This window comes from Chlamydotis macqueenii, chromosome 11 (assembly GCF_036417535.1).
Source record: "Chlamydotis macqueenii isolate bChlMac1 chromosome 11, bChlMac1.mat, whole genome shotgun sequence".
Taxonomy (NCBI): Eukaryota; Metazoa; Chordata; class Aves; order Otidiformes; family Otididae; genus Chlamydotis; species Chlamydotis macqueenii.
This window is the reverse complement of record NC_141566.1, coordinates 15142987-15169550: the sequence shown is the minus strand read 5'-3', so window position 1 is coordinate 15169550 and position 26564 is coordinate 15142987. Positions and strand designations below refer to the sequence as shown.

At 50.4% G+C, this 26564-nt stretch overlaps 1 protein-coding gene across 1 annotated transcript; it reads right to left on the bottom strand.

The window, feature by feature from the left end:
* Positions 1–1068: 1068 nt before the first annotated feature.
* SLC9A6 (solute carrier family 9 member A6) lies at positions 1069–26170 on the bottom strand. The gene is made up of 16 exons (XM_086756357.1): positions 25900–26170; positions 19531–19730; positions 19040–19117; positions 18286–18362; positions 17252–17364; positions 14825–14930; positions 11085–11226; positions 10744–10849; positions 10444–10532; positions 10113–10226; positions 8411–8522; positions 7811–7964; positions 7600–7630; positions 6278–6357; positions 5560–5665; positions 1069–4527 (listed from the first exon to the last, which is right to left on the bottom strand). The coding sequence occupies exons 1-16, from the start codon at positions 26168–26170 to the stop codon at positions 4252–4254; spliced, it is 2055 nt and encodes a 684-aa protein (XP_086612483.1). The 3' UTR covers positions 1069–4251.
* Between the last annotated feature and the right edge of the window lie 394 nt (positions 26171–26564).

Sequence of the window (26564 nt, the reverse complement as noted above, 5' to 3'; positions counted from 1 at the left end):
AGGTAAAGAGCCGCCAAGAGGCATTTGTTCAATTGCTGAACTACGTTGTTGTTTGTTTTAGTTACGTGCCTGAGTATGACCCAAGCCTGGGCTGGACAGTGTGCACACAGCGGGATTAGCGGTGTTTATTCTGATTGTCAGGATTTGGAGGTGTGAGAGTGCACTGTGGAATTAGCATCATTCTGTAGTAAGAAAATAAACACCGTTGTCTCCTGTCCCGCTCCTGTGACTTCCAGTAGCACAGGCCACCCACGACCAGCGTGATGCTGGACAAGCCCTTCTCGCTCGCAGACTCCCGGTACTTTCGTGAGCTGCAGTCAAGGCTTTGGCAAAGCCCAGCTCAGGACTCGCCATCCCATGCAAGGATCACCATCCCTTCAGAAAGCAGAACCGACATCCTCTCGGCTGTCTGCTGCGATGTCTCTGCAAGTGTGTTTAACTGGGTTTAGGGGCTATCCTTCCACAGCGATGCAGAGCTACGAACAATGTATTTTTCTACCATTCAAAAGATAAACGTTGTCCTTTGTGAATCAAAGCCCTCAAACCCAGATTCCTGAAGTTTCTGAAGTGCCCTCTATATGGAAGGACTGTAAAGCAATTTGAACAACTACAGATGCTCTGACAGCACATAGCACCAAAAAGACGGTATAGGCAGGAGATGGAGAGGAGAATCACCTGCCACGAGCCCAACTGCAAATTCAACAAAAACACAGGGCATAAAAGCCCACGAAGGCTCAGGAGCCTTGATTTTGCAAACACCTCGTAGTGATGCATCTCACGCAGGTCCGCCCACTGCCCCAGGACACGCGTGAGCAAGCGGCGCTAGCCCAGCTGGGTTTTGCTGTTTGTGGAGCTGCAGCGGCTTTTAGCAGACATCAGCGTCTGTCCGCTCCCTGTTTCTGCAAGAGAGGAGAGCCCCAGGGCTGGGCTGCGTCTCGGGAGCAAAGGCAGGAGCATGCACCCCAGCCCAGCTGCCCTCCAGCCCATGAGTTCAGCATCTCCATCCGTGGCTGCTGCCCTACCCGCTGGCCAAAGGCCATGAACAAACTGGTCTGAGAAGGTCAAGCGGCACGTCGTCACTTTGCTACAGATTTATTTCTGTGTGAATTAATGAAACGGTACACACAGTTCCAGAAAAAAAAAATAAACAAAAAACAAAAAACCTCTTTTATAGGCCCATAATCCTTCTTTCACAGTACAACGCAACAGTAAAGGATTTAGTCAGTGTAAACAGAAGGTCCAATAGTGATCATCAGCTATCACAGATCAGCTGCACAAACACCACAACTACAGAGTTAATGCCATTACCACACAAATCGACAGTACTAGTACAAATCATAACTTTACCTACAATGCTTTTTCGTGCAAGGATCCATGTGCAAAAACCATGAAAATTCAATTTACAGAAGAAGGGCACCTTCTATAAATCTTCATGGGAGCTGTAAACTGCCTCCTCGGGGCTGTCTTACCTATTTGGCAAAAGGTCTCGGGGCCTGATGCTCTGAGGTACCCTTAGCTTCATCGGCAGCACGCAACCCATCGGGGCTCTGCATCTGAAAACCAGGCACTCGCGTATTCTCTGCTGCAGCAGGATGAAGAATATAATCAGCTGAGGATGAATCTGAGTTATTTATTAAATGACATCTGAATTTCAGCTTAGACTCATTCATTCACCAAGACTCTTTGAAACAGTCCTGGTCATATTATGTATGGGTCATAAGAGATCACAGGTAACCCATAAAATCACCTTTTGCTAACTTTTAGAATTTTCTGTAATGTACTCACTGAACTGCCACTGGCATCAAAAGCTGAGGTTTATGGTACTGTGTTGGCAAGCTTAACGAGAGTGGATAAATTACTGAAGGTGAAGGGTCAGAGAAAGAGAGGAATGCTACCACGGCTACAGTAAAACATTACGCTGTGGCCATCTCGCAGCGCTCGGCTGCGAATCTGCACCTCAGCTGGGGATTGCCTGGGAGGGAGCCCCGCGCTGCCCTTCAGCTTTGCCGGTGTGCGGGGCCTGCTGACGGGACCGCGGGCTTTCGGGGGGAGCAGAACCGTGCTGCACCTCCAGCTGCACCGACGCCAGCTTTGTAAATTGAACTCACAGTCAGATCATACAGGAAAAAACAAGAGGTAGTTATTTATCATACCTCTTCAAAAAGGCAAAACAAACAAAAAACAGGATGTAGAAGTGATGCAGTAAACCTAAAGTCAACATGTACCTACTTTTTTTTTTTTTTTTTTACTTTTTTGGTTTTTTTTTTAAACACATGAAGTCAAGTTACAGACATCATATAAAATGCACACTTTATGGAAATCCTGCATAGCAGGAAACAAAGAGGCTAGCGCTAATCCAACAGCTATGTTAACAGCGAGGCTGCCATTCAGCGGTGCAAGGAAGATGCCCTACGGAATATAAACAGAGCGTTGCTCCCCTGCTAGGGGAGTCCTATGGCAACACTTACACGTTTTGTTCAGAAGGAAAAAGAAAGTGTTTTCTTGGGGATAAAATGCCAAAATAATTAGTTTCACATCTGCAAATTTAAGGCAATGTTACTTAGACCTGAGAAAATGAAAATTAAAACAAAAAAAATGTAAATTTATTTTCTCAACTATACATATACACTCGAAATGTCAGTATTTCCTGTCTCCTCCAAACCTCAGGTGATGCTGGGGAAAACAGCTGCGGGGACACTGCTCTGAGGTCTCAGGATCGGACCCTGAGAGATGCAGAGTTTGTTCCAAGGAAAGCTAATGGGAGCGGCGAGTCCTCGGACTCACACAGCTCTTTTTCATATATTCTCTTTTAAAACACCCCTGTTTAAGCCCTCTGGAGAGGGTTAACTCCAGAATGGGCCTGCAGTGCACCAATAACCCTGAAAGGTTTGTATAGCAAAACTGCAGCTAAAAGAGACAATAAAATTACATACACTAAATTTCAGTGATTCACCCTTTCCAGGAGAAAAAGGAGGACGTCAGGGTTAACAATTTCACTGCAGCTTTAGCCATTCTACCTACAGAGTAAATCCTTTAACACTAGTGTGAAACCGCAAATTGTTCTGTGCTCTTTCTTGGAAAATAAAAATTAAAATTAAAAAAAAAAAACAAAAAAACAAGGAATCAACTCGCAAACATTTCTTCTTAAATGGTAAGAGACACGAAAGAGATCGGGCGGCGGTGACACACACAGCATGCTAAGGAGTTGTTAAACAAAGTGCAATGAGTTTTGACTATACAGGACGGACAGACAACTCCTCTCAGTGCCACCTGGATGCTCAGTACCTCTGGAGAGGTCCGACAGGTACCGTGTCGATCTGTAGCCGTAAAGCTTGCATTTGAGGTTGGCTGGACTCCAAGGCCCCACGTGCAACGTCGGTAGCTCTGCACATCTCAGCTACGTCTGTGACTGCAGGAGAAGGGATTCGCTCGCACAAAGACACGGTCGCTTCCCAAACGTGAAATTTAGTTGCCAGCTGAGGATTTGACGGCTGGTTCTAGAAAGCTGCTTGAGCCACAACTGAAAGAGGGACTCAGCCCTAAAATCTGTGCACGCCTGGTGTGCTTCTCCTAAACATGACTACAGACACAAACCATCCCTCCCTCCTGCTCCCGTCCAAGCAGCCGGACACCCGCAGTCCTCGCCATCAGCTTTGGCCAGTGCCTGCCGTTAGCCTGCTGACACAGAGCTTGGCCAGAGGGTCACCAAAAAGCGGAAAATCTCAGGTCCCAGCTCAGGTTCCCACAAAGCAAACAAGTTTAACACCGGCCGCTGCCCAGCAAGATGGTCTGTGGGCAAATTTTTCACTGATATTTCAAATGCGACTATCCAAAGATCAGAGACCAAAAAAAAAACCCTATCCTCATCTGAACAGAAAGTGACTTCCACTGCTCACCAGCACCTCCCTACCCTCCTCTCCCAGGTTCAAGGGATGAACAGAGAGTCAGCTCCTTTACTTACCCCGCTGGGAACTAAACCCTTCGTCAAATCACACACTAAAGAAGCTCACTGTGTGCAAAAAACTCTTACGCTAAAACAGTTCCACCCTACACAGTGCAGTCAACACAGTTTTTAACTTAAATTTGCAGCTTGTTCTTTACAAGCGCTTGGCAGAGAATATTTATATTCTTCTGACACCATATAAATAATATTTATACAGCTTAGACATTTTGAGACATGCATTAGACTTTAGGTAGTACATATTTCTCAATCATATATGCAAATATTACTGTCAAATAAACTGAGCAACCTTATGCTGGACCATGTCTTGCGTTATCCAGGATGTTTGATGGCGGCTCCGAATCGTCCATGGGGAGGACCAGGCGTGTTCCCCGGATTACAAGTTCATGGTCCCCAAAAGCAAGCTCCCGATCGAGTGCGTCTTCAGAGCTGTTTCCCACGAACCGCCGTGACGTGCTGCTGGATGCGACGGAGTCGGTGTTGACGGTGGAATCCCCGTAGGTCAGACTGATGTCCCCGTCGTTCAAAATGAGGTCAGAGTCATCATCCTTCAGCTGCTCTTGATTCTGGGCAACAAACAGGAGGAAAGTGCTGTTTAAATCTTCCTGAGTAGCTATGGCTCTGACTGCACGGTGGCAGTGAATGAACAGATAAACGACCGAATAATGTTTTCCTGCACTGTGACCATAACCAGATGTGCCACACACACACCTCTGAGCCCAGGAGACTCACACAACCCAGTAACTTCTCTGCAAACTGCCTAAAAGGGCGCTCTCGGCTCTTCTTTCTGGTGCCATAGCCAGATACACGGGGAATGAAGTTTTGAGTGGCTTTGACAGGACTAAAACACCCAAGACCACAGGAATCGAATCGCCAACCCATCAGAGCCATCTCTGATTTGCGCAGGAAACTTGATGCTGGTATTTGCAGGCAGGGTAAGAAAACCCCTGCTACCGAGAGCAAGGGGCTCCTGGGTATGGCAATACCACGAGTGCCGAGTTCCTGCCGGAGAGCCGTGTCGGCATCAGCCACCCACAGAGCCATGGGAGGCCAAGCCTAACCAGCAAACCCAGCTCCTCAAAAAGCGTGGTGCACAAAGGCTCTGCAGCGATGGTGGAACAGGTCGCGGCCCATAGGCTCACCAAAGCTGCCTGTCATCTCCCTGCCCCTCTGAGCTGCTCAAACAAGGGCTCTTTACTGTTTCAGGAGAAAATCAGCCTCAGTTCAGATGCTGGCAACCTTTTCAGTTGCGGATGATGCAACTGAAGGGGCCGCAGGAACGGCTCAGCTGCAAGGCTGGAATAAAGCAAGGGATGGGGAAAACTGTGTGTCCTCCCAGCTGGGACTGGGGAAGGACACTCGTGACGGCTTAATTGAGCCAGTCACTGAGAATTCACCATGAATACCCTACGAGTCCCTTCATGACCAAACAGTCAGGTGGAAAAGCAAAATGCTCATGGGAATTAGCTCATCCATCAGCCCCAGTATCTGATCTCCTCCCAGCTCAGTGCTGCAGAGCAGCACCCAAAAGCTACACAGAAACGTAAACATTGCAAACCCCACCAACACCGTGACAGAAAGGACACCGATGGACTCACTTCGTAGGCCTGCGGACTTGTCAGGCACCGAGCAATAGGCCCACAGCATCCCGGGAGCGTGGTCGTCAGAGGAGGACCGCTGTGTGTCAGCAGGGGCTTTAGATAGCTACAGAGAGGGTTAAGGAAGAAAGAGGAATAAGGTGATGTCGGAAAGTCGAGGGGTGGGCAGTGGCAAGGGACTCGGCATCTTGGGGAAATCATAGGAAGGAAAGAAACCCAAGTTCCTGGAAGTACAAAAATTACAGGGATGAGCAACGTGTATGCAATCAAACACAGCAGGACGTGAGCGGACCAGGACACAGTCCCGGCAAGAAAAGGCTTACCAGCATCACTTGTGCCTCTCAGCCTGGCAAATTGCTCTTCCACTAATTCATGCCAAAACATTTCCAAGGGAGGAGAGGCAAGAAGGCTACAAATGAGAAGGCCTCCTGCCTCCTCTGCCTGCCTGCCACAGGGATCGAGGACCCTCTGGGCTTCCAGCCTTGGAGAGCCCAGCTTTGACCTGAGCTACTGCTGCATTCACAGTTAACGGTGGGTGAAAACAGTCATTTCTTACAGCCACAGATACGAGGAGGTGCAAATCAAAAAGCAGCAGCGTGATGGGAAAGCAAACGCTGGCTCCTCTGCTCAGCGAGGAGCAAGTCACACTACGAGTCAGCGGAGTTGCTCAGGCAGAAAGGATTTGGCACGGCACGCGCCGACCGCCGTTCAAGGATACTTGTGATCGAAGTTGTACCACATGCGGAAGAGCCAGGCACTTTCTGCCTTCGTACTCCTCCTCTCGCTCTCCGGGACGCCCTGCGGAAGAGGAAAACATTAAACAGCAGAAGGGCAACATGCCACAACCTGGATCAGGGCCAGGAGCCTCCATGGGGCACTGCGTTATCCCCAGGGGGATGTAAGAAGACACAAACCTTCCCATTGCCTCCTCAGAAAAACCCTTTGGCTTGCAGCAAGTACAAGGACATTCACACCACGACAGGCTGAAGGTGCTTCCAGCACTGTGCTCTGCATTTAGCAGCATACAACAGCCTTAGGGAGGTGGTATCAAAGCAGAGTGACCATTTTTCTGCTAAAGCCTTCCAGTTTCTGGCCCCAAGGTTTAAAGTGCCTCAGGGCCAGTGGCTGCATCCAGACATGACATTTAATAGTGACTGACAGGTCCAACCTCCATCAAATCTCACCCGTGATTTTTGTATGCAAATAATCAAGTGTTATGGGGACTCCTGGCTTCCTTTTAGTCAGAGAAAAAAATATAAAACTGTTTGGAGGGGACTATGAATACAATTACATATTTCACAGAAATCTGTCTTTCAGATTTATGGCTCTGGGCTGCCTTTAGCATTTGACGCTTTCTCTCCAGGAGGTGAAAAGCCCAATAAATGGCTCTGAATAAAATGAACCCCCAAGGTGCAGAACCCACATGGAAATCACGTAGTGCTGCAGCCACAGCACGACCGGGCTGCAGATGCATGAGCAAGACAGCTCAGAGCTGCCAGGCAGGAAAACTCCCGATGCCGCAGGGCTCCAGCATTTATCTCAGCACGGTCGGTGGTTCCCGATCTGCCACATCACTGCCCACAGGAAACTTGGGGGCAAAAGAGAGGTTGAGAGTACCCATGGGTAAAAGTGGGACAGACAATACTACATAAAATGAGCCAGTAAATGGCGTTTCTGTGCTGCCCTGCACACTGGGATGAGGCAGAGAGCCTCCATCTCGTGCACATTTTGGTATTTATTTCAAACCCAGCAAGGGAGAGGCTGAATCTATTGCAGCAGTAATGTGGACTGAATAAACAGTCCAGCATTACTTCTATGCCATTCTTCCAAACTGAATAAAAGCAAGCTTCATTATAGCCGCAGAGAGCACAGAAAAGCCACGACTCCCACTGACTGCAAACTCAGAGAGGCCAAAAACTCTCCTACATCTGGAAGGGAGCAGAGCACAAACGGGCATTCACAGGGTCTCGATGTAACCCCTGCACCGACGAGCATGGTGCAAATTCCTCTGCAGAGGCTGCCCAGCAGTGCCACACTCACCACGTTCTCCTGATCCGCGTCCACACCGACTCTGCGGAGGAGAAAACAAGCACAGGGTTAGCACAAGCAATGCCAGGCAGGTACGTGCCGCGGTCCTGGGGGGAAGGACGCAATCTTCCTCTTGTATCTTAAAACCGAGCATCTTAACCTAAGAGCAGTATGAGGGAGAGGACGTGCTGCACCAGGACAGCCCCATGCACGCCACACTCACCGGATATTCAGGCAGGACAGCATGGCCGTGGTGCCCCCGCCGAAAACCCACACTGTAAAGAAGACGATGAGGAGCGTCGTGCTGAACATCATCTGCCGGGCGTAGGTGGCCGTGTCGCGGATGGCCAAGGCGAACGCCATGGCTCCTCGCAGCCCTGCCGGGGAAGGGACGGCGGAGGAGCTGTGTCAGCCCACGTCACAGCTGCACCCACCACAGGCTTCCCCACCCAGGATTTACATCACACTGCCCCACATGCGGTCCTGTCCCTCTGATGGTTACCAGAGGAGACCACAGTGCTTTAACAGTGATGATCTAAGCATAAGCATACGCTCTGAAAGCTGAGGTTATCACCAGTTTTTCCCAGCCCAGTCCTCCTGCCCCAAGCTGTGCGCTCAAGCGCAGGGCAGGAGGAGCTCATTCCTACAGCTCAGACCTGGGGCATACACACAGTCAAGCCCAGGGGAGCCCTTTCCTGCCCATCCTCTTCTCCAGACATCGCCCACAAGAGGTTTAGAGTCAAATAAGGAATATTTCCAGGTGCTCAGGAGTAAGGAAGTGCAGATGGGCCGCATGGTCGGAGGCAGGGATGCAATAACATACCAGCAAACATCATCATATGCTGTAAATTTGTTCCGATCTTATTTCTTCTCCCCAAATTCAGTAAAAATGAGAGTGGGTAAATATTGGCAGCTCTTCCTAGGAAGATAGCAAGCTGTATTTGCACACATTAAGGAAATTGCTCTTCCTGTGTCTCCCATCGCATCCCACCTCTGCACACAGAGCCAATTTCTACTGCCTGGCAGAAACGGGGGAGCCTCAGAAACGCCAGTCCTCTGGATGCAAAGATAATAACCCAGCTCTGAGCGCTAAAGCAGTGAGAGAAGAGCATGCTACTGCCTCACTGAAGCAAAGCACACAGGAATATCATACAGAGACAAGCACAAATAAACAAGGGAAATTACAAGAGGACAGGTTGGACGAGTGAGAGGAGAGAAAAAACACCGTTTCCCACTGTATGCTCTTCCCTGCCAGGCTTGCTTTCCTCCCCAAGAATTATTTGTTCTCTGCGAAGCTCAGGTTATCACCCCCTCTGACATTCCCCGGCATGCCACACTTCACAGCTGGGTTTGAAGCTCTAAGCCAAGTCCCATTCCCAAAGATTATTCAGCAAAATGAAAGCAGCAGCAGTTGAGAAGGAAAAAAAAAATCTAACACTTTTTCTGTTTTCATAGCCTGCAAGATACAAGAATCATCAGCCCCTTCATATTGCTTTTATCTTTGAAGCTGTGGCTTTTCATACCAGCACCCAGATGGCAAAAATAATCCTGGAGCCATTATTCAGAGCAGCCTTGAATAATATGGAAAACGCTCCCAGCTTTTATGTTCTTTCCTGAACATCACGAATTTGCATTAGAGACTTATTTCATGATCTCTCTCATGAATGAGCTATTTCATCAGCGAGTTAGCCAGTTCCTACTGAAAAGGCATAGCACAAAATTTCAATCTAACCACCCAAACGGCATTTCCCTGCTCTTCACTCCCTTCACCACACTGCAATCCCCCAAAAGCTCATTGGGGAAATCCAGCAGACCCCACTGCAATCCCACGCGCCAGCACTGGCCAAGACCACAACATTTTATTTATCAGTATAAACCTGCCTCAGGGCAGGCAAAGGGTGAAAATAATTCTGCGCATCTGAACTGGCTTCCCCGTGATATGAAAAAAAACCTGTCAAAATCTTCACTTTTTCTGAGACACACCCAGGCCAATAGCTTGTTTCTGTTAGGATTTCCCATTCTGCAGGCTGATGTTTTCTCATGACATAATTCAGAAGCATCTACTGTAGCTTTAACTGTGCTATTTGACAAAAAAAAAAAAAAAAAAAAGTCTTTTTCAGGGTCAACCAAATGGAATAGCAGAGAAAAGAGGAAATCAATGCCTATACTAGGTGGTCCTCATTTCCAAAGCCACTCCTGCTGCCACGCTGCCACGTGACAAAGCCTGATGCTTCGGCACCACATTCACATTGAACACCCAGTCAATGCAGCTAATTCGAATGCCCATGAAAGAAGACAAGACAGGGAAAAAGAAAAACAAACCAAAAACCAGAAAAGCTGGGAAAAGAATCTCTACCATCTAAAAATAACCACCAAAGACAGCACTACACAGGAGAAATCCTCTTTTAAAAATAAAGCCAGACTGACTGAAAAAAGCCCCACACATCTGAATGAAAAGCACAACTTAGGAATGAGGCATCTTTCCCTTTCTTTTTTTGTTTTATAAAATGGGCTCCAAAGGATACGAAAGCCCCCACCACGAAGGTAGGGTTAAACACATGGTTCTGGAAGGTGAACAGTGCAAGTCCCATGTAGGAGAAGATGAAGTTTTCTGCCAAGAAATTCAGAAGCTCAAACAACTGAAAGAGAAAAACAAATTAAAAGTGAGTTAGTCATAACATAGATTTAATAATAAAAACATGCTAGCCGATCTGTCACGGAATAAATACTTCTGCAGAAGCAACCCTAGCGAAGTCCACCTGTAGGGAGACAGGTGCACCTAGTTCTGGCCAGAGGGAAGGAAAAAATATTGAACTCAAAATTCAGAGAGGCTGAAGGGGGCTGAGGAGCTCTCACCTGCTTAGTTCTGTGTTGGGACTCTGTAGATAAGTTGTTGTAGGTATAATGGGCCTGCGTGATCCCGCAGAAGAGTACAGCCACCACACCTGGGGAGCAGAGCATCACGTTAGACTCCTGGTCAGGAAAAGGGAGCTGAGCTGCACCCCAATAGCACAGAGGACTTAATGCGACAACCCCAGATCCCAGAATAATTTAACTACTGGAAGCAGAGGGAGAGCCCTGGGAGAAGCAAAACTCAACAGGCCCCATCATCCCTGCAGATCTCCGTCCCAGACGCAGGGCTATGCTGGAGCTTGCCTGTAAAGCCACACGCTTCAGCCAGCAGGAACGTGCTCCAGGACATCAAGAAGAACAAGCCGGTCTCCAGCAATGGGAACTCCCGAAGTTTGGTGAACTTGGTGACGTTGCAGATAGTTAAGGACAATTTGGAGAGAAACTGTAGGCCAAGAGGATATCAAATCCAGCTGCGTATCGCAGGAACACTACACAATCTGCCCTTAAAAAGGCTATGGCATTGCCTTTCATTAACGTAGGAAAAAAAAAAAATAAATAAAAAAATTCTGGGTCTGGGTGAAATGCAGTGCAGACAAAAAAGAAGCTGTTACACAAACACTCGGAAAAACCAACAAAAAGGATATTAAAGCTGTCACAACTCCAGTGGCTGCTCCCATTGCAAAAGATCCACTGAATATCCCCAGGAAGATCCCAATGGACTTGAACATCGCTGTGACATCAAATGTGTGGCTGTTGTCGCCCGCTGGCTGGTACGCAACAATTGAACTGGAAGAGGGAGGAAAAGCACACACAAGAACAAAACACTCCTTAGCATCATGAAGGTGCCTCTCCCTCCAGACTATGTGAGCTTCACAAAGTGCTACAACTGCTGCAAACACCAAGCCTGAGAAACCAGGGAGACGAAACCCAAGTCCCACATTGCAATCCCCCTGGGATCGCAGCATGCAGTGGCAGCGTGCCCACCCTGTCCCAGGGAGTTTGGGATCCCCTTTACTCCTGGCTGGCTTTCTGCAGCTCAGCCACCCCTCCAGGCATGGCTCCGCATTTGCTCCTTCTAGATGTTAGAGAGCATTGGACCAAAGCCCATCTCCTGCACGATCTCCTGCAAATGCATTTGCTAGGCGACAGGCCATCATTTATGATGGTATTTTGGGGGTTTGGCATCAGCTCTCTATAAAGTCAGGCACTCTGGGACCACAAAGCATTCAAGTGGGAAGCCTACATTTCTCCGTCGACTCCACAGAGGCGGCTGATGTGAATACCCCTGGAGAACTGTAAATTATGCTGTTTTACTGCATTTAGTGTGCACTACAGGGACTTTGCACTGCTCCAAGTTTTGAAGTGAAATATCACAGGGTAGCAAGGCAAACGGCACAGCGCCAGTTCACTACAGCAGTGCTGCCGTCTTCACCCACCAAACTCCAGCAGATCTTTGCGATGAGATGGCAAATTGGTCTGCCATGCTGATCCCATCTCTGAAACCGCTCCCTCCTAACTCCTGAGCCTGGCATCAGCCATGCCACTGTTTCACTTGGAAAGGCGGAGGTACAAGGGTCCCCTAACCATCTCCTAAATCCCATTTTAACACCAACTCCTTATTAGCTTTCTTCAACCTAAACTTACTGAAAACATTAACTTCCCAGTTAGCAATTCCTCAGCTGGCTCTGTTAAAACTCCTTATTTCTGTGAACTGTAAACAGTTGCTGTTTAACCTCCTGAGTTGTGTTGGAATGGAATGGAAAGTTACCGCCTCACGCGCACATCCTGCAGCTTTCTCCCCTAACCACACATCAATATTTTTCTGCAACATGAATGACAATCCTCCTCCTCCCAACACGTCACGGGTCACTTCCCTTGCTAAACTTCCCTGCTTTTAATACATTTCATTTTTCTGCATTGTATGTTACACTGCAAGCCACAGATTTCCCCCTATGCTTTAATTTCTTTCGTCAATCCCATCCTCTACTTCCCATTCACCAATGTGCTCTTATTCTGGGGTTTGGGGTTTTGTTTTGGTTTTTTTTCAAACCCAGGCTGGTTTCATTTCCCCTCCATAACTGCCTGGATGTTAGTTTTGTGTTTTAACCTCTTACAGTTTTCCTTCTGCTTTTGCTTTTTGCATTGCTAACAAGATACCACTGCCAGCTGCCCTTTGCGTGCTTTACTTCCCCTGTCCCTGCCCACGAGGCTCCTGGTGGCATTCAGGCCCTGGAATCTCCCTTCAGAAGAAGCAGGTAGAGACCCTGTGGCTCCATTTCCCTCCCTGCTCCTGAACCACAGTCCTGGCACCTCGCTGCCCGCTGGCTTTCGGTTCTGGATTCAATTCCTCTTCATCCTGCAACCGGTTGCCTGCCGCCAAGCCAGGCCAGCCCAGGCTAGCATGAAGCAGGAACAGAAAGGCACGGATCCTGCTCCCCAAGCACAGGAACAGACACTCATCCGGGACTGGAAGCAGAGCGGAGAGGAGCCTCGGGGGCACCAAGCTCCTGGCAGAAACCGCAGAGAAGTCCCAGCTCCTCGTCCTCCCCCGGCGCGGGGACGGTGCTCGCAGCGCTCACCGCTTTCACCACGTGCGAGGAGCTGATGGCGCTTCTCAGGGCAATCACCGAACTCTCCAGGAGCCCCTCTTCACCTCTGGGACAAGGTGGGACCCTCTACTAGCTGTCACCCAGGCAGCAGCTCCTCCATCAACACAGCCCGCCTGCCCAGAAACCATCCCATTCCCCATCTTTCCAACTTCTCTCCACCTCCTAACTGGGAAGCAGGTCCTATGGTGCTTGTGGGAGCAGAACCACCCCCACGCCATTCCCCCATTTACACCTCTGCTGTGAAACAGGCAAACGCCGAACTAAATTTAAAAAAGGGGACCATAAGGGACCATAAGCAGGAGCTCTGGACCGCTCTTGAAGGGGCCCTCACCTCCTCCTTGCACCCAAGATGTGGTTGTGCCCAGGTGACTGGAGGCCACCCTCAAGATACCCGTACCGACTAATACCTGCCGTGCTGACCGGGGCTGCCTCACGCTGCTTATGGTGACCGTGAAGACAAAGAGCACGGCAAGCTTTAAAATGGTAGGGGTTAACTGCTGAGAAGCCCTTGAGAAGTCAGCACGCTGCTGGGCCGGTCTGCACAAACGTCTTGCGGCAAAATAACTGCTGACTGCAGCTCGGAGCTGCTGTTTTGGTGCAAATTATCTTATTTCAGGGAGCGGGGTGGATTGCACTCAGCTTGTGGAAATAGGAAGGCAGGAAATCAGAGCAACAGCTATGAAGCTGGTACTGAAACAGCGCAAGAGGCAACTCACCGCACACGGTACCGTCACCTACGTGTGCAGAGATTCACCGCAAATTTCACTACTCTGATGCTGAATCCACCCTCTCCCACCCAGAACCTCTCGGCACAGGCTGAAAGACCCCGTCCCGTCCTCACTCGGCATCACTTCTCAAACATGACCTGGCTGTGCAGCATTTACTGGCACACCAGCGGCGACACAGCCAGCATAAAAGCCGAAGCGAGCAATACAAACAGTCCCAGAAACCTCAACAGAAACACTCAATTCAATAAATACAACCCAAGCGGGTGGTGATAAACAGCTCACAATATGTTACTTGCTGCCTCCACCTCAGTAAAACCCACGCAACCAGCACACCGGAGTGACAAGTATTCCAGAAATATTTTCTGCATTAGTCTTAGCTATATGTTAGCTTGTCACCGTTGCAGATATTATATATTTCCAAACAAATTCCCATGATGACAACACAGTGAAAACGCAGATAAAATATGTCCTACGTGCAGAGGACATAAAATATTGAAGAATATAAAACATTCTTCAGAAAGCCAGTGAGTTTCCCATGTGTTCAGTCCAGGGTATTAACTCCACCTGCACAAAATACCATCTTCTTCATGCACAGAAAACAGGGAGAGAAAGGAAACAACTGTTTTACCAACTATTTGCTCCTAAATAAAAGCAGGTATTGGTGGACGGGAAGGAAGACAGGCAGGAGCAAAGCCATCAGCAAGGGATTTCAGTGGGATCTTGTGGCTGAAAAGCAGACATGACACTATTCCCATTTCAGAGGGACATCAAAACTTCCTTCTGGTTGGGTCAGCTGGCCACAAAAGCAAAACAAAACTATCCATCATGCAGAGGGGAAGCTGTAAGGACAACCTGCATTCCTAAGCTGCGGTCTGCAATGAGGGCATGCCCCAGAAGGTCACTACAGCTTCTGGGGACACTTCATACGGAAATCTGCTCTTGCAAACATGGACGCTCCTGTTTTACAGGAGCAAGGCCGAGTGGCTCCCCCCAATGCCTGACATGTAACATACATAACAATTAAAAATAAAAACAGAACACACTTACGAAGACAGCACTATGGCAACGGCATCATTGAGGACGCTTTCGCCAAATAGAAGGGCATACAGCTCAACATCAACCTGGAGTTCATGGAATATGGCAAGAACAGTCACTGACAAATAGAAAAATAGAGAGACATTCAAAAAGGTGCCATTATTTTCGTGTAATCAAAGACAAAACGCCCCTTTTTAGAAAGCTGCCTTCCTGCACACTCTGCTGTGACGGTGCCAGCCACCCTTCGTGCTTCTTCTCACAGTCTTCCTTCTGCCCTTTCAGACTGGGATCTGCTTTATCACTTCCCTCCTCCTCCTTTTACTAAAACACATCCTGTGCATTAGGTCTCTCAAGTCTTTTGCAGGCAAACATGAGCAAACTCTGCTCTGAGCTTCCTGAGGGCCTGAGCTCATGGGCTGGACCACGGTACCACGCGGCTGACACAAGACACCCAGATTTTGGGATGCTGTTAGCTCAGAGGATTACGGAGAGGCTTCTTCCACCCACAGAAGGACAGGAGGATGCAGGCTTGTTCAGGACAGTGGCTATCTTTTCCTTCCATCCCTGACACTCCAAGAGAAATCCTCGTATTCAACGCAGGTTGACACACTGGAAGTGCCAGCACAGACGTGCTAACACTTCAGATTTAACTGGAAAAAGCCAGGCATCGTCTCAAAACTCATGTAGGGGTTTCTTGTGATTTACAGCCACATGGCAGAGATCAGAGCACCCTCAAGCCCTTCCGCGATCCAGTGGCTCCAAGATGATAATGAAAATGCAGGAGGCTTTGCATATCAACCTTGCAAGCAACATCTAAAGCAAGCGAGATGTAACACATGGTGCACCACACATTGCTCCGTTTGCCACGGAGGGCTGAGCTAAGTCCAATCAACTTCTCTGAAAGTCCTTTAAAACAGCATTCAGAGACTCATCTGTGCCCACTGAAGAAGGGGGTTAGCCCATTTACGCAGAAGGAAATGCTCCATTTTTATCTGTGAAACCTTCCTATTTGCAAGCCTGAAGTAGGGACACAACACCAACAGCTCGCTTGCAGCGTTTCTAAGCATTACTTCTACCTACAGTCCTTGCCTGGCCTCTGCCCATCTGCCATCAGATCTACCACACCGCCGTCACCTCCGTGAGGTGCTCCCCACTTTGCAAACATGCTTCTCTCTCAATGTCAACACCTTGGCTGAGTTACGGGGAGGACGCTCGACCTCGCAGCCGCATGGGAACAGCTCCCTGCTAAAGGAACTGGTGGCCTGAATGTATGCCCACACGAGACACATTAGAAGAAGCTGGGAAACCATTTCAGCTTATTTTTAAAGGGTTTTTAAAAATATAATTATCGGCAGTAATAGCCACACTGCTACCTAGCAAATCTTAGGGAAACGCAAAAAATAAATTATTAAAAACTCATGGGAAAATGCACATCTCACACCCCCACCTGGCAGACAGATGTGGCTACGGCCAGGTTGCGCTGCAGGTTATGTTCTGCAGCATTGTTCTTGCACATATGCATACATACACAATGCTCTTCGTTTTGCCTTTGAAACCAGAAATGACTCATTGTTCAGATGAGCAGGTAAGAGTCCCAGTTCACCTGGAAACGACAGCTACCAGCACTTGTTTCAAAAGGGCAGAAGACCTGGCTTACCCAGGCTTGCAACCTCTCCCTTCCATGCAAAACACCGACCCAAATCTGCATTTAAGAAGATCCCCAAAGCTACGGTAAGGCCAGGAGGGGGGCGATGCTGCCACTCCCCAGCCCCACCACGCTGGTCTCAAACACAGCAGCCAGGCTGCAAAGGAAGAAATTCAAGCCCCATTTAGCAAAGGGCAGGAGGAAGGAGAGGCTTTTCTGTGGTCCTGTGTTTTTAGGTGAAGCTGGAACATGCACATAAACAGCTACTGTGTAAAAGTAATCGCGAATTAAGTGAAATTCAGTTGGACAAGGCATGTTTTTCATAGTTCTACATAGTGCTTCAGCAGACCAAACTGTCACTACTGTCCTCAGTACTGCTCATTAAGGTCAACTTTCAACAAGATTAGCACCTTCCAAATCCCACCCAAATGGAAGCAGAAGGAAATCAGCCAAACTAACTAAAGCTATCAGCTGAACCCTCCCCACGTGACACATCTGGTTCTGCATCAGCTGCAGGCACCGGATGGCAGAAACATAGCGGACCTGTCCCAAAACCCAGCAAAGTCAAAAGAGAGACTGCTAGGACTTCACTGCAAACAAAGATTTAGGAACCAGAGGTTTGGAAGGTATATTGCACGTAGCTGGAAGGAAATAAGAGACAAATTCGACCTCTACCAAATACAAAATTTAGAAAGAGGGAACTCCCGCAGGGTTCAGACTTTCTTCCCCTCTTCACCACAACTCAAAACAGATCAAATAGGTAAAGCGAGGAGGAAAATAACCATCTAACATACCTGGGTCAGTAGCTGATACAATGGCACCGAACAGGAGGCAGTCGGTGAAGTAGAAGTCTCCCCCGAGCTGCCCAGTGACTTTCATCAGCGCCACGCAGCCATACACGACAGAGCTGGTGATTAGAAGAAGCAATTACTCATCTCTGCAGTGAATGAAAATGATATTCAAATGGGTTTGATTCCCCTCAATCTGCCAAATCAACCCCTAAAGTTATCCAAACACCAGAACACTGAGGAACTGTACTGGACGAGCTGAGCCTGCTGAAAGCCCAGGGCCATGGTCTCAGAGGCGAGTGCTGGACCATGCACACCAAAGCACCTGCCACACTGGACCACAAACACGGCGCTGGTGAGGAACTGGGACCAAAACTCCTCCACAAGCAGAACATGGCTAAACAAAAGCAACAGCCAGGCTCGTGGGGTCTCACGATCTCTTTGCAGCATTTCACACTACCACATCTCAGTGGGATGACCTTGGCCTGACTTTGAAATGGCTGAAACTTTCAGCGAGGAACAGATAATGCGGATGCTGAGTTTGCTTGAATCCACTGGACTCTCCAGTGGAAAACACCCTACGCAGCCTGCATGCTCCTATTCAGAGCGGGAATCATCTGGTTCCCTCTGCGTGTAGGGATAAATAATCTGAAACACGATCTGTGCTCGCTAGGCACCTGCTTCCAGCAAGTAAGGACAGGACATGCGTTTACAATCCTGCCCTCTGCTCTTGTGTCTCACGCTTGTTAGGGCTGCGCTTTCAATAACCTGAAGTTACTGGCTGTTTTTTCAAGGCAATCTTCAGAGAAGTGTGAAACTTCCCTTGCCATGTACACAAACTGTTCTGTATGGGATGCTGAGAAAGCTCTACGCAATTAGACAGCAATTGGCCATCCACACAGCGAAAGTTCGGGCACTAAATAGTACTATTTGTGATCTTTCAGGGCCGGGATTAGCAGCCGCAGCTCTGGGCTCAGAACACTGCCTCCAAGCGCGGCTCAAACCCCCGCGGAAGAACCAGACCAGCTCCAACTACTCACCCGATCACCAGGCAGGAAATTGCAGTGCCGAGAAAAGCGTAAGCTAGGATGGATCCCAAGTTTCTGAAGAAGTGCCTCTATAAGAAGAAGAGAAAAAAAAAAACAAAACTGAATTATATTTTGCTAACAATTTACTTCAAGCCTGCACAGGCACCCACGCAGTGTACGTAGCAGCTCGCACCTAGCTCAAACACCACGAGCTGAACAAGCACGGCTGAATGGTGCCCAGCACAACGGCGTACGCCGCCAGCCCAGCAGATGTTAATGCAGCATTAATAAACATGAACATATAATTTTCCTGTACCCGTGTATTTAATAAGGTGCTGTTCTAAGTCCTGGGAACTGATTTCCTAACCCAGCAGCACTCATCCTTCCTTCTCCCGCAAGCTAAACAGGATCATTTTCCTCTCCTTCCAAACCAGCATTTCAGAAAGCTGCTGCTTTCTAAAACCTTCCCACCCTCCTACGTGTTTCCAAAGTCAGGACGGCTGGAATGGCCCAGCTGACCTCCAAACCCCCAGCGCAAACCCGTGCTGGAAATGGTCGATGTCACTGACCCTTCCCTGGGTAGGGGGACGGACCGGACCGACTGGGGCACTCTCAGCCCTGCTTCCTACCATCCCACATGTGCTAGGGATAACCGTACCCAGCTCCGCAGCCTCGGCCTGCTGAGCAAGCATTAAAGCGCTCTCAGGTATTAAAAATGCTCTGGAGGCAGAGGAACTAAAAACGTAGGCACTGTAAAGGCACGTACCCTTTTCAAGCTGTAGCCTGCATAAAATATAATTGGAGGAAGCAAAATGTTGAAAAATACTTCAGGATCAAAAGTCACCTTTAAGGAAAAAGAAAAAAAAACAACAAAACAGTTAAACAGTTTGTTAAGACTTTGCAAGACAAAACACAAATAAGAAATGTCACATAAAATATATGGAGGAAACCCTGTACTCCTGCCAGATGAAACGCTGTCAGGCGAACGCCGAGGATGTGTCTAGGATCTTCTGGAGACACAGCCCGAAGTCTACACAGCTTAAATTAAGATCAGAGTTTCATTACGTTGTGTTAATGTTAAACATAATGTTAAACAATTTAAGCTAAACATAACTTAAATTTTATAGGTGATCACGATCCAATTCAAGTGAAAAAAAAGTAGTAATTAAAAAATCACTTAACCCAGCAGGTACAGGATCCATCCCCATGGAGGGAGTGGGGAGCATCACTCACCTCTCCGATCGCTGACTCCCTTACCTTTCTCAGCATCTCATTGTCCTGGACATTATTGAGCTCCTGGGCGCTGATTTCTCCCTTCAGGGTGTACTCGTAGTACTTTCCGCTGACATTCACCAGCAGCGTGGCGGGACTGGTCTGCACTTGGCAGCTCAGTGTCACGTTGTTGACATCACTGGGGACATGGATGCCATAGCGCAGGACCACGCCGACCAGGACCCCTGGGGAGGCACAGGCATCGGTGAGACGAGCCACGGCAAACTCCCGGGACGATCTCCTTGAGCACGGATGCAGCACCAGGCACGCCAGGATCCTGACCCTCTACTCAGCTGCTGAGCACAACCACCATCCAGATAATTGCCTAACTGACATTAAACCATCCGCATCCTCCCACGAGCCATGCAATCGCTCTGTGCTCGTGCGGACTTTCTAACACCAGACATGGACTGGTCCTGAAGACTTTTAATTAGCCAGCAATCAGTCAGACTCTGGCTCTGGTGCAGCAAACATCCAACACCGTGGGCACACTGGTTTTCTTAGGGTGAGCACCCTGGCACTGCTGGCACATAGCTGGGGACCTGGGCAAGGCGCTGCTCACGTGTGCCCAAACTACACACGTTGCACCTGGAAACCTGACAGCATAATGTTTTACCACTACAGAAATAAATTAAACCCTTCATTTTTGCAGAGGGTCAGAAAAGGTACCAAGCAACCCTTACAAACAGGTGGAGGGTGGTGAGCACCCTTGGTAAGACGCTGCAGCACCACACAGCCTCCTCCCGCACCAGGGAGCTTCCACAGCACACGGCAGCAATCCCCATTTTATAAAAAAACACGAAACTTTCCCAGTTCGGGCCAACCACCCCAGTCTGCTCCAAGCTTCAGCTCTGCACCATGAGCAGCAAGCCCCTCACAAACCAACATGGCCTCCGGCTCAGCTGCCGCGCAGGCGTGTCCTGGGGTCAGCCTGCACATCAGCAATTTATACAGCACTTTTTGTTTGCAGCACAGCTGATGAGCAGAGCGCTCCGAGGTCTCGCATCCAGGTTAATGGCATTCACACGGCGCAAGCTCCTCCGGCTCCCTCTCACCCGCGCGGTGCGCCGAGCGCTCTCCCGGCACAGCTTTTTGACTTCTGCAGGCTGAGGAGGAGGGATGTCCCACAAGACACCTTTCCACGTAGCCTTCAGCACAAAAGGGTTTGGAAACTCCTCGATTAAGGCAGCGCTGAGCCGCCGCAGAAATCCTGGATCTTAACCCCATCTCTGAACCACACATTTATGAAAAGCTTTCCAGACATGTGGGAACTAAACAGAGACCACAACACTTGGAAGGCTTCTCCATTTGCCTCCCAGGATGCTCCTGCTTTGTTACCTTAATTAAGATCTTGCTCTGTGCTTTCCTACAGGCAGGGCACAACCCGGACCAAAGGGAACACCAAACTCTTCCTTCAGCGCCGTCTCACGGGAGCGGAGCCCGGGCAGGAGCTCTGCCGCAGCCGGGCAGGAGGCCATGGGACCCAGCACATACAACATCCCCTGCAGCCAGTTCCCCATCTCCTCCCTGGACAGCGGTTTTCCAGGATGTGATTTGCTCATTTTGCCAACGCACAGAAGGAAAGTCCCCCACTTCCCATGCCAGGGGATGTCATGCCCATCAGGGCCACCCAAGCAAGCATCCAGGCCACGAGCAGAGGCAGAAGAATCGGCTGCAGACTCACCGCTAACTCATCACACCAGTGACACAGACGGCTCATCTCAAGGACAAGGCCAACAGAGCCAGGAGCTGCACCCAAAACCCAGTCCCGGGTCTCATATGGCACCGAGCTGCTCTCACAAAGCTTTTAAGCCACGCTCAGTCGACCACGTGCTCACCACACACATTGGGCTTTCTGCTGCACCGCGGGTGCAGAATTGCCCCAGCAGTAGCAGGAAAGGTGCGCACAACCACGGACAGTCAGCTCCAGCAAGGAGAGCTGCTTCAGGGAACGCCACACCGTGCTGAGCATCCGCCAGCTGCTTTTACACCTGCACCACAAACAGGGGACACCAAAGTGGAATCCTTTTGCTTACCCTCCCGCTAGCCTCTTCGTGCCTGTGATCTTCCAGTGCTCCAGAAATAAAGTATGGAAATGAAGGCAAGGATGTCAAGAATATTGAGATGCCACAGCACGTATTTACACGAGCGTGTGGCGGGGGGAGCGCATGGCACCACAGCATCAGGACAAAACACCCCGGTTTCCTTTCACCCAGAAGACGACGACCCCTGAGGTGCCACAGGAGACAACCAAAACTCTTCACTGGGACGAAGTGAGCCTCAAAGGGTTATTTACGGCTGCTTACGACTATTAAGCAGCTTTAAACAGTTACAGTGAGAACTCAAATGAAAGGGAGGAAAGCCAGAGTGGAGAGCTCGTTTCCCCTCTACCCTTGCAACTGCTCCTCCACTCCTACGGAGCAGTCAGCACCGCGCTCTGCAGCCCTCCAGAGCTACCTGGGGTGGCTTTTTAAAAGTCTTTAAAAAAAAAAAAAAAAAAGTACATTTTGGAGTTTCACACAGGAGTCAGAAACCTCCAGCAGCAGCAGCTGCCCACCTTTTCTCAGATGGAAACCAACCCAGCGAGCCCTTTAACACCCAGGCTGAGCACCTTGAGATGAGAGGCGCCGCTGGAGGAAGGAGGGATGGACGGACGGATGTCATGTTGCTGCTGGGAATTCAGAAGGGATCCTGACTCACCCACGCCTCCGCTCTTAATCCTCGTCCCAAAACAGCACTACATCTGATAGCACCACTGCTCGCCCTCGCCATCTCGCTTACCCGGGCAGCTGTTCCCAGCCCCGCGTGCCAGCCGTGCTCCGGCCAGCGCTGAATTCCCGCTCTGGCCAGGAAGAGGATAAGGGAAAAGGGACAGAAAAACCTACAATATCTGCCAAGACCACCGTGCTTGAGGCTCCTAAAAGCAGGCATTTCATCTTGCCCTGTAACACAGTGCCTGGGAGGCACCCAGAACTCTCTGGACTAGGGTGGGAAAAGACACCCACGTGCAAACACACATCCAAGAGCACAACGAGCATGAACCGGCCAGCATCGCACCGGCGGCTCCCGACACAGACACCATCAGAGCGACTTACGGGGAAACCACGCTGCTGCTCTGCGTAAAGCCAATTATTCTGCCAATATTAAGATGACCCCACCACCAGCCCCTTCTGCCAAATAGTGGAACCCTAATCAACCCTCCCCACCTAACGATGCTCGCTGGAAGTACCTGGGACAAGCCCGACTCAGATGCCAAGGTTTTTCAGGCACCAAACCCAGTCCTGGGCCCAGGCTACCTGGACCAAGCCCAGGGGACCATGTAGGTCTGACGATCTCTTAGGAAATGGTTCCAACTCCTTGGCGCTCGAAGGGCCATCCCAACAGCAACCCACGAGCCACCCCGCCAGTATCGACATGCTTTTGCAGCCAAAAGTTTTACAAAACTGAGCCCTGGGAGGGAGCGGAGCAGAGGGAACCTGACACCAAGGAAGCTGCCAGCTGAAAGCTGCAAGGAGTAGAGAAGCTAAAGGCAAAGCTGGTAAATTAATTAAGTTCTTTTATGCAAAGTGCAAGAGATTATTTTCATTGTGTTTCTCCCAACTTCATTAAAAAGAACAAAAGCCCATGGGCTTTTTTTTTTTTAGGTGCTGTTGAACATTTCCGAGGTAAGGCTTCAAACGAAGACTAATATATTACCGTTCGGGCACTTAACAACAATGGAAGCACACGGGATCCCCAGGCGAGCATTAATCTGGACACCAAAAGGAAAGAAAAATGGAGTGAGCAACTGAAGACATCCTGACAACAAGCAATTCAGACGTACGCAGTCCAGGGACCAAGTCGGAACAAGTACGAGGAAACTAAACTTCTAGAGAAGCTCCTGCCACATCCAGCATCAGACTCCGAGAGGAACCAAAACAAAATTGTTCAATTAATCATCCTAAATGTTGAGTACCTCGGATGCAGGCACCTCACTTTAAACACTGAAATGAAGCTCAGGGGCTACAAAACACTCACTGTCCATCACCACGAAAGGACTCCAGCCTGCGTCCAGCTCTTGAACATCAACTCTGAGCTGACAGCATGGTTCGTAAGATACAAATCCACCCAGAGCAAGAGCTTATAACTTACAGTAAAAACACAGAGACCGAGGAAACTCTGAGGTATTTCAGCAAGAAGAGATGTATGCTAAAGTCTTACTTGATTTACTTATTGGCTTGGGGTTTTTTTTACTAGAAAAAGACAAGTTTTTACAAATTGCCTCTCTTGCCCAGATCTCAGGGTCTGTTTTGCAGCCTGCCTGCCGCAGCACTTCCACATTTTCGGCAGACTTCCCCAGGGCTGAAAGCATCGCAGGGGGCTGGGGACAGCCAAGCAGAAGCGGTACCTGCTTTGCCCCCTGCAGCTTTTCAGTTGCCGCCATAAAACAGCAGCATCTCACTGCTCCTTGGGAAATTACACATCCCTTCTCCTATGGCGGCGGTCACAACCTGAGAAGGAAATGCCAAAAGCCTTGACAGAAGGGAAAAACTCAGGATTTTCTGCGTGATCAGAAGGGTGTCGTTATCCATTTCGCCAATAATTCTCTAAGCACAGTCTGCAAAAGGGCAGACAGAAAAGACGCATTTCACAGATCGGCAGGAGACCAAAACGACCTGGGTCATCCTCTGAGAACAAGGGGAACACCCAGGTGGGTCAGGGAGAACAGACAACCAAGAGGAAGAAAACTCCAGAACAACAACAAGGTTAAGGGCAACTCTGAAAGCAGGAAAGGAACAGAAAGTCTGTGTGCCGGCGAGCCCTGGGGCAGCAGGAGAAGGAAGACCTTCCGTGCTGGAAGCACATGCTCCCACAGCACAGCTCCTGTCCCAGGGAGGCGACCACCCCTGCCCCGGGCAGGAGGCCAGCACTGCCTCAGCAGTAGCTCACAGGAATCCGAAAAGGCAGAGCAGAATTTTGTGCCTCTGGGCTGAAGCAGGTGTCTCCACCTCTTCATTTAGAAGGACACTTACTTACAATTAACTGAAACTTAGGATCACAAAAGCGAACGGTGCGAATGGCTCAAGTCAGAGCCTTCAGAGCAAAGCCTCCTGCTGGGTGTGGGACTCGGCCACATTGCTGCTCTGACCAAACTTGGTCGCACATCAACCACAACCATCATGGGCAAGGAGAGCACAGAGAAGAGACGCTAACCACAGCACTCAGCAGAAGACACCTTCTCCATCCTAAACTCAACAGATCTTGTCTAGATAAGGATCCAGGGCTGCGTTAATCACTCCCCCAGCACAACTCCCAGTCCTGCTTTGGTTGAAATCCAAGTCATCCCACACAGAGCCACGTACGGCATCTCCTTACTATGGCTCAGGCCACTTGACCAGGCCGCGTCACCTCAGTAAATCACTGGCCATCGTTAAAATCCAACCAGCTACGGACCCGCTCCCCCAACCCAACCCATGGCCTTGCTCTGCTTCTTGTGGGAACACACATGGGGCATCTCACCAAGAGGTTCTGTCACAGCGAGAGGAGGAACCCCAAAAGCACAAGCTCGCACACACAGGTCCCCGAGCAGCAGGACGTAAGGTTGCTGGCTCTGCGGGTCCCTGAGCATGGCAAAGGGTGGGAGCATCTCCCCAGTGGCCTCTCCGCTCTTCTTGGACGGCTTCTGGAAATTCAGGTGCTTTAAACACCAGGTGGAAACAAGACCTCTGGCCTCAGCGTGTGGGACACAAGGCTCCTGGCCGGCGCAAAGCCTGTCTACGCAGACTTGCATCCCCACTGTCAGCCTTGGAGCAGAGGAGCGGGGCTTGCTGGGGCTCGGTGGCAGGGCTTCGAGCCCATTTGGCATGTGATAGCCCCCAGCCTCGTGAGCTTCACCTGGCTGCACCCGCCCTGGGAAAACCCAACCAGCTCTTCACCGCCCAAGATTTCAGAGTAACCCTGCCCTTGATATCTAGGATTTGGAAAACAACCGACCCTCCCTCCAGCAACACCCAGATAACGCTCGGCATGGGGCGAGCTGGGACGGGGAGTGCAGCTCGGCCATCCCAGCGAAATGGGAGCATCTGCCTGTGGCTGGGAGGGGATGTGGTGCGTTCCCCCCAGAGCCCCACACCCCTTCTCCCACGCAGACGTCCACGAAACGAGCCTTTGCCAAGGGGCCACCTAAGAAGGGAACGGTGGCAGTGCCACGAAAGTGGGCAACTGGGCCCCAACCCAAGGGGCTTCAGTTGGCCCAGCACAGAGCCGGGACTGGTGTGCATGGGGGTCCCAGTGCTCAGGGCCACACGGGTTTCCCAGGGCAGGGGGGTGCGTGGGGGGGTGGTTCACGCGTGGGGGGGTGTCCGCGCCCCTCACCGTAGATCATGGCGAGACCGGTCTCGTGGAGGAAGCGGGCACGGCGGTGCTTGAAGAGCCAGATGGTGAGGATGGTGAGGGTGAGGAGCAGGATGAAGACGAGCAGGTTGGCGCTGTCCTGCCGGTGGCTCTGCTCCGCCGCCTGCTCCGACACGATCTCCTCCTCCAGCGCTCCGGGACGCGCCGCCGCCGCCCCCCCCTCCCCGCCCGCCGCCCCCCGAGCCCACAGCCCCGCCACCGCCGCCGCCAGCACCGGCCCTGGCCCCGCCATCGCCCCGGTTACCGGTACCGGCCCCGGCCCCGCCGCCACCACCAGGAAGCGGCGCTGGGCGCAGGCGCTGCGGGGCGGGGACAGCCGGGAGCCCGGATAGGGACGGGGCTGAGGGGAAGGTTTGCCACGGAGGAAAAAAAAAAAGGGGGGTGGAGGGAATTAAAGGTTTGGAAGGGGAAGGGGTGCCTGGTTGTGCAGGAGGCTGCAGGTTTGCGAAGGGGAGGGGGGCGTCTGGCCGCAGGGGCGCGAGGGGGCTGCGAGGGGAGGAGCAGGGCGCAAGGGTGCCAGAAAGTGGGGGGGGGGGAGGGCGGGTGGCCAGAGCGCAAGGGGGTTTGCGAGAGGAAAAGAAATTCCCCGAACAGACGCGCTGCGGGGAAGCAGTTTCTCACAGGGG

What these genes read in the sequence shown, in the direction of transcription:
- SLC9A6 (XM_086756357.1), bottom strand. Translation starts at nt 26,170, where the DNA reads ATGGCGGGGCCAGGGCCGGTGCTGGCGGCGGCGGTGGCGGGGCTGTGG. An exon ending in CTGGAGTTGTGACAGCTTTA is followed by an intron (nt 10,850 to 11,084) that starts ATATCCTTTTTG and finishes ACTATCTGCAAC; the next exon opens with GTCACCAAGTTCACCAAACT. An exon ending in CCCAACACAGAACTAAGCAG is followed by an intron (nt 10,227 to 10,443) that starts GTGAGAGCTCCT and finishes TTTCTCTTTCAG; the next exon opens with TTGTTTGAGCTTCTGAATTT.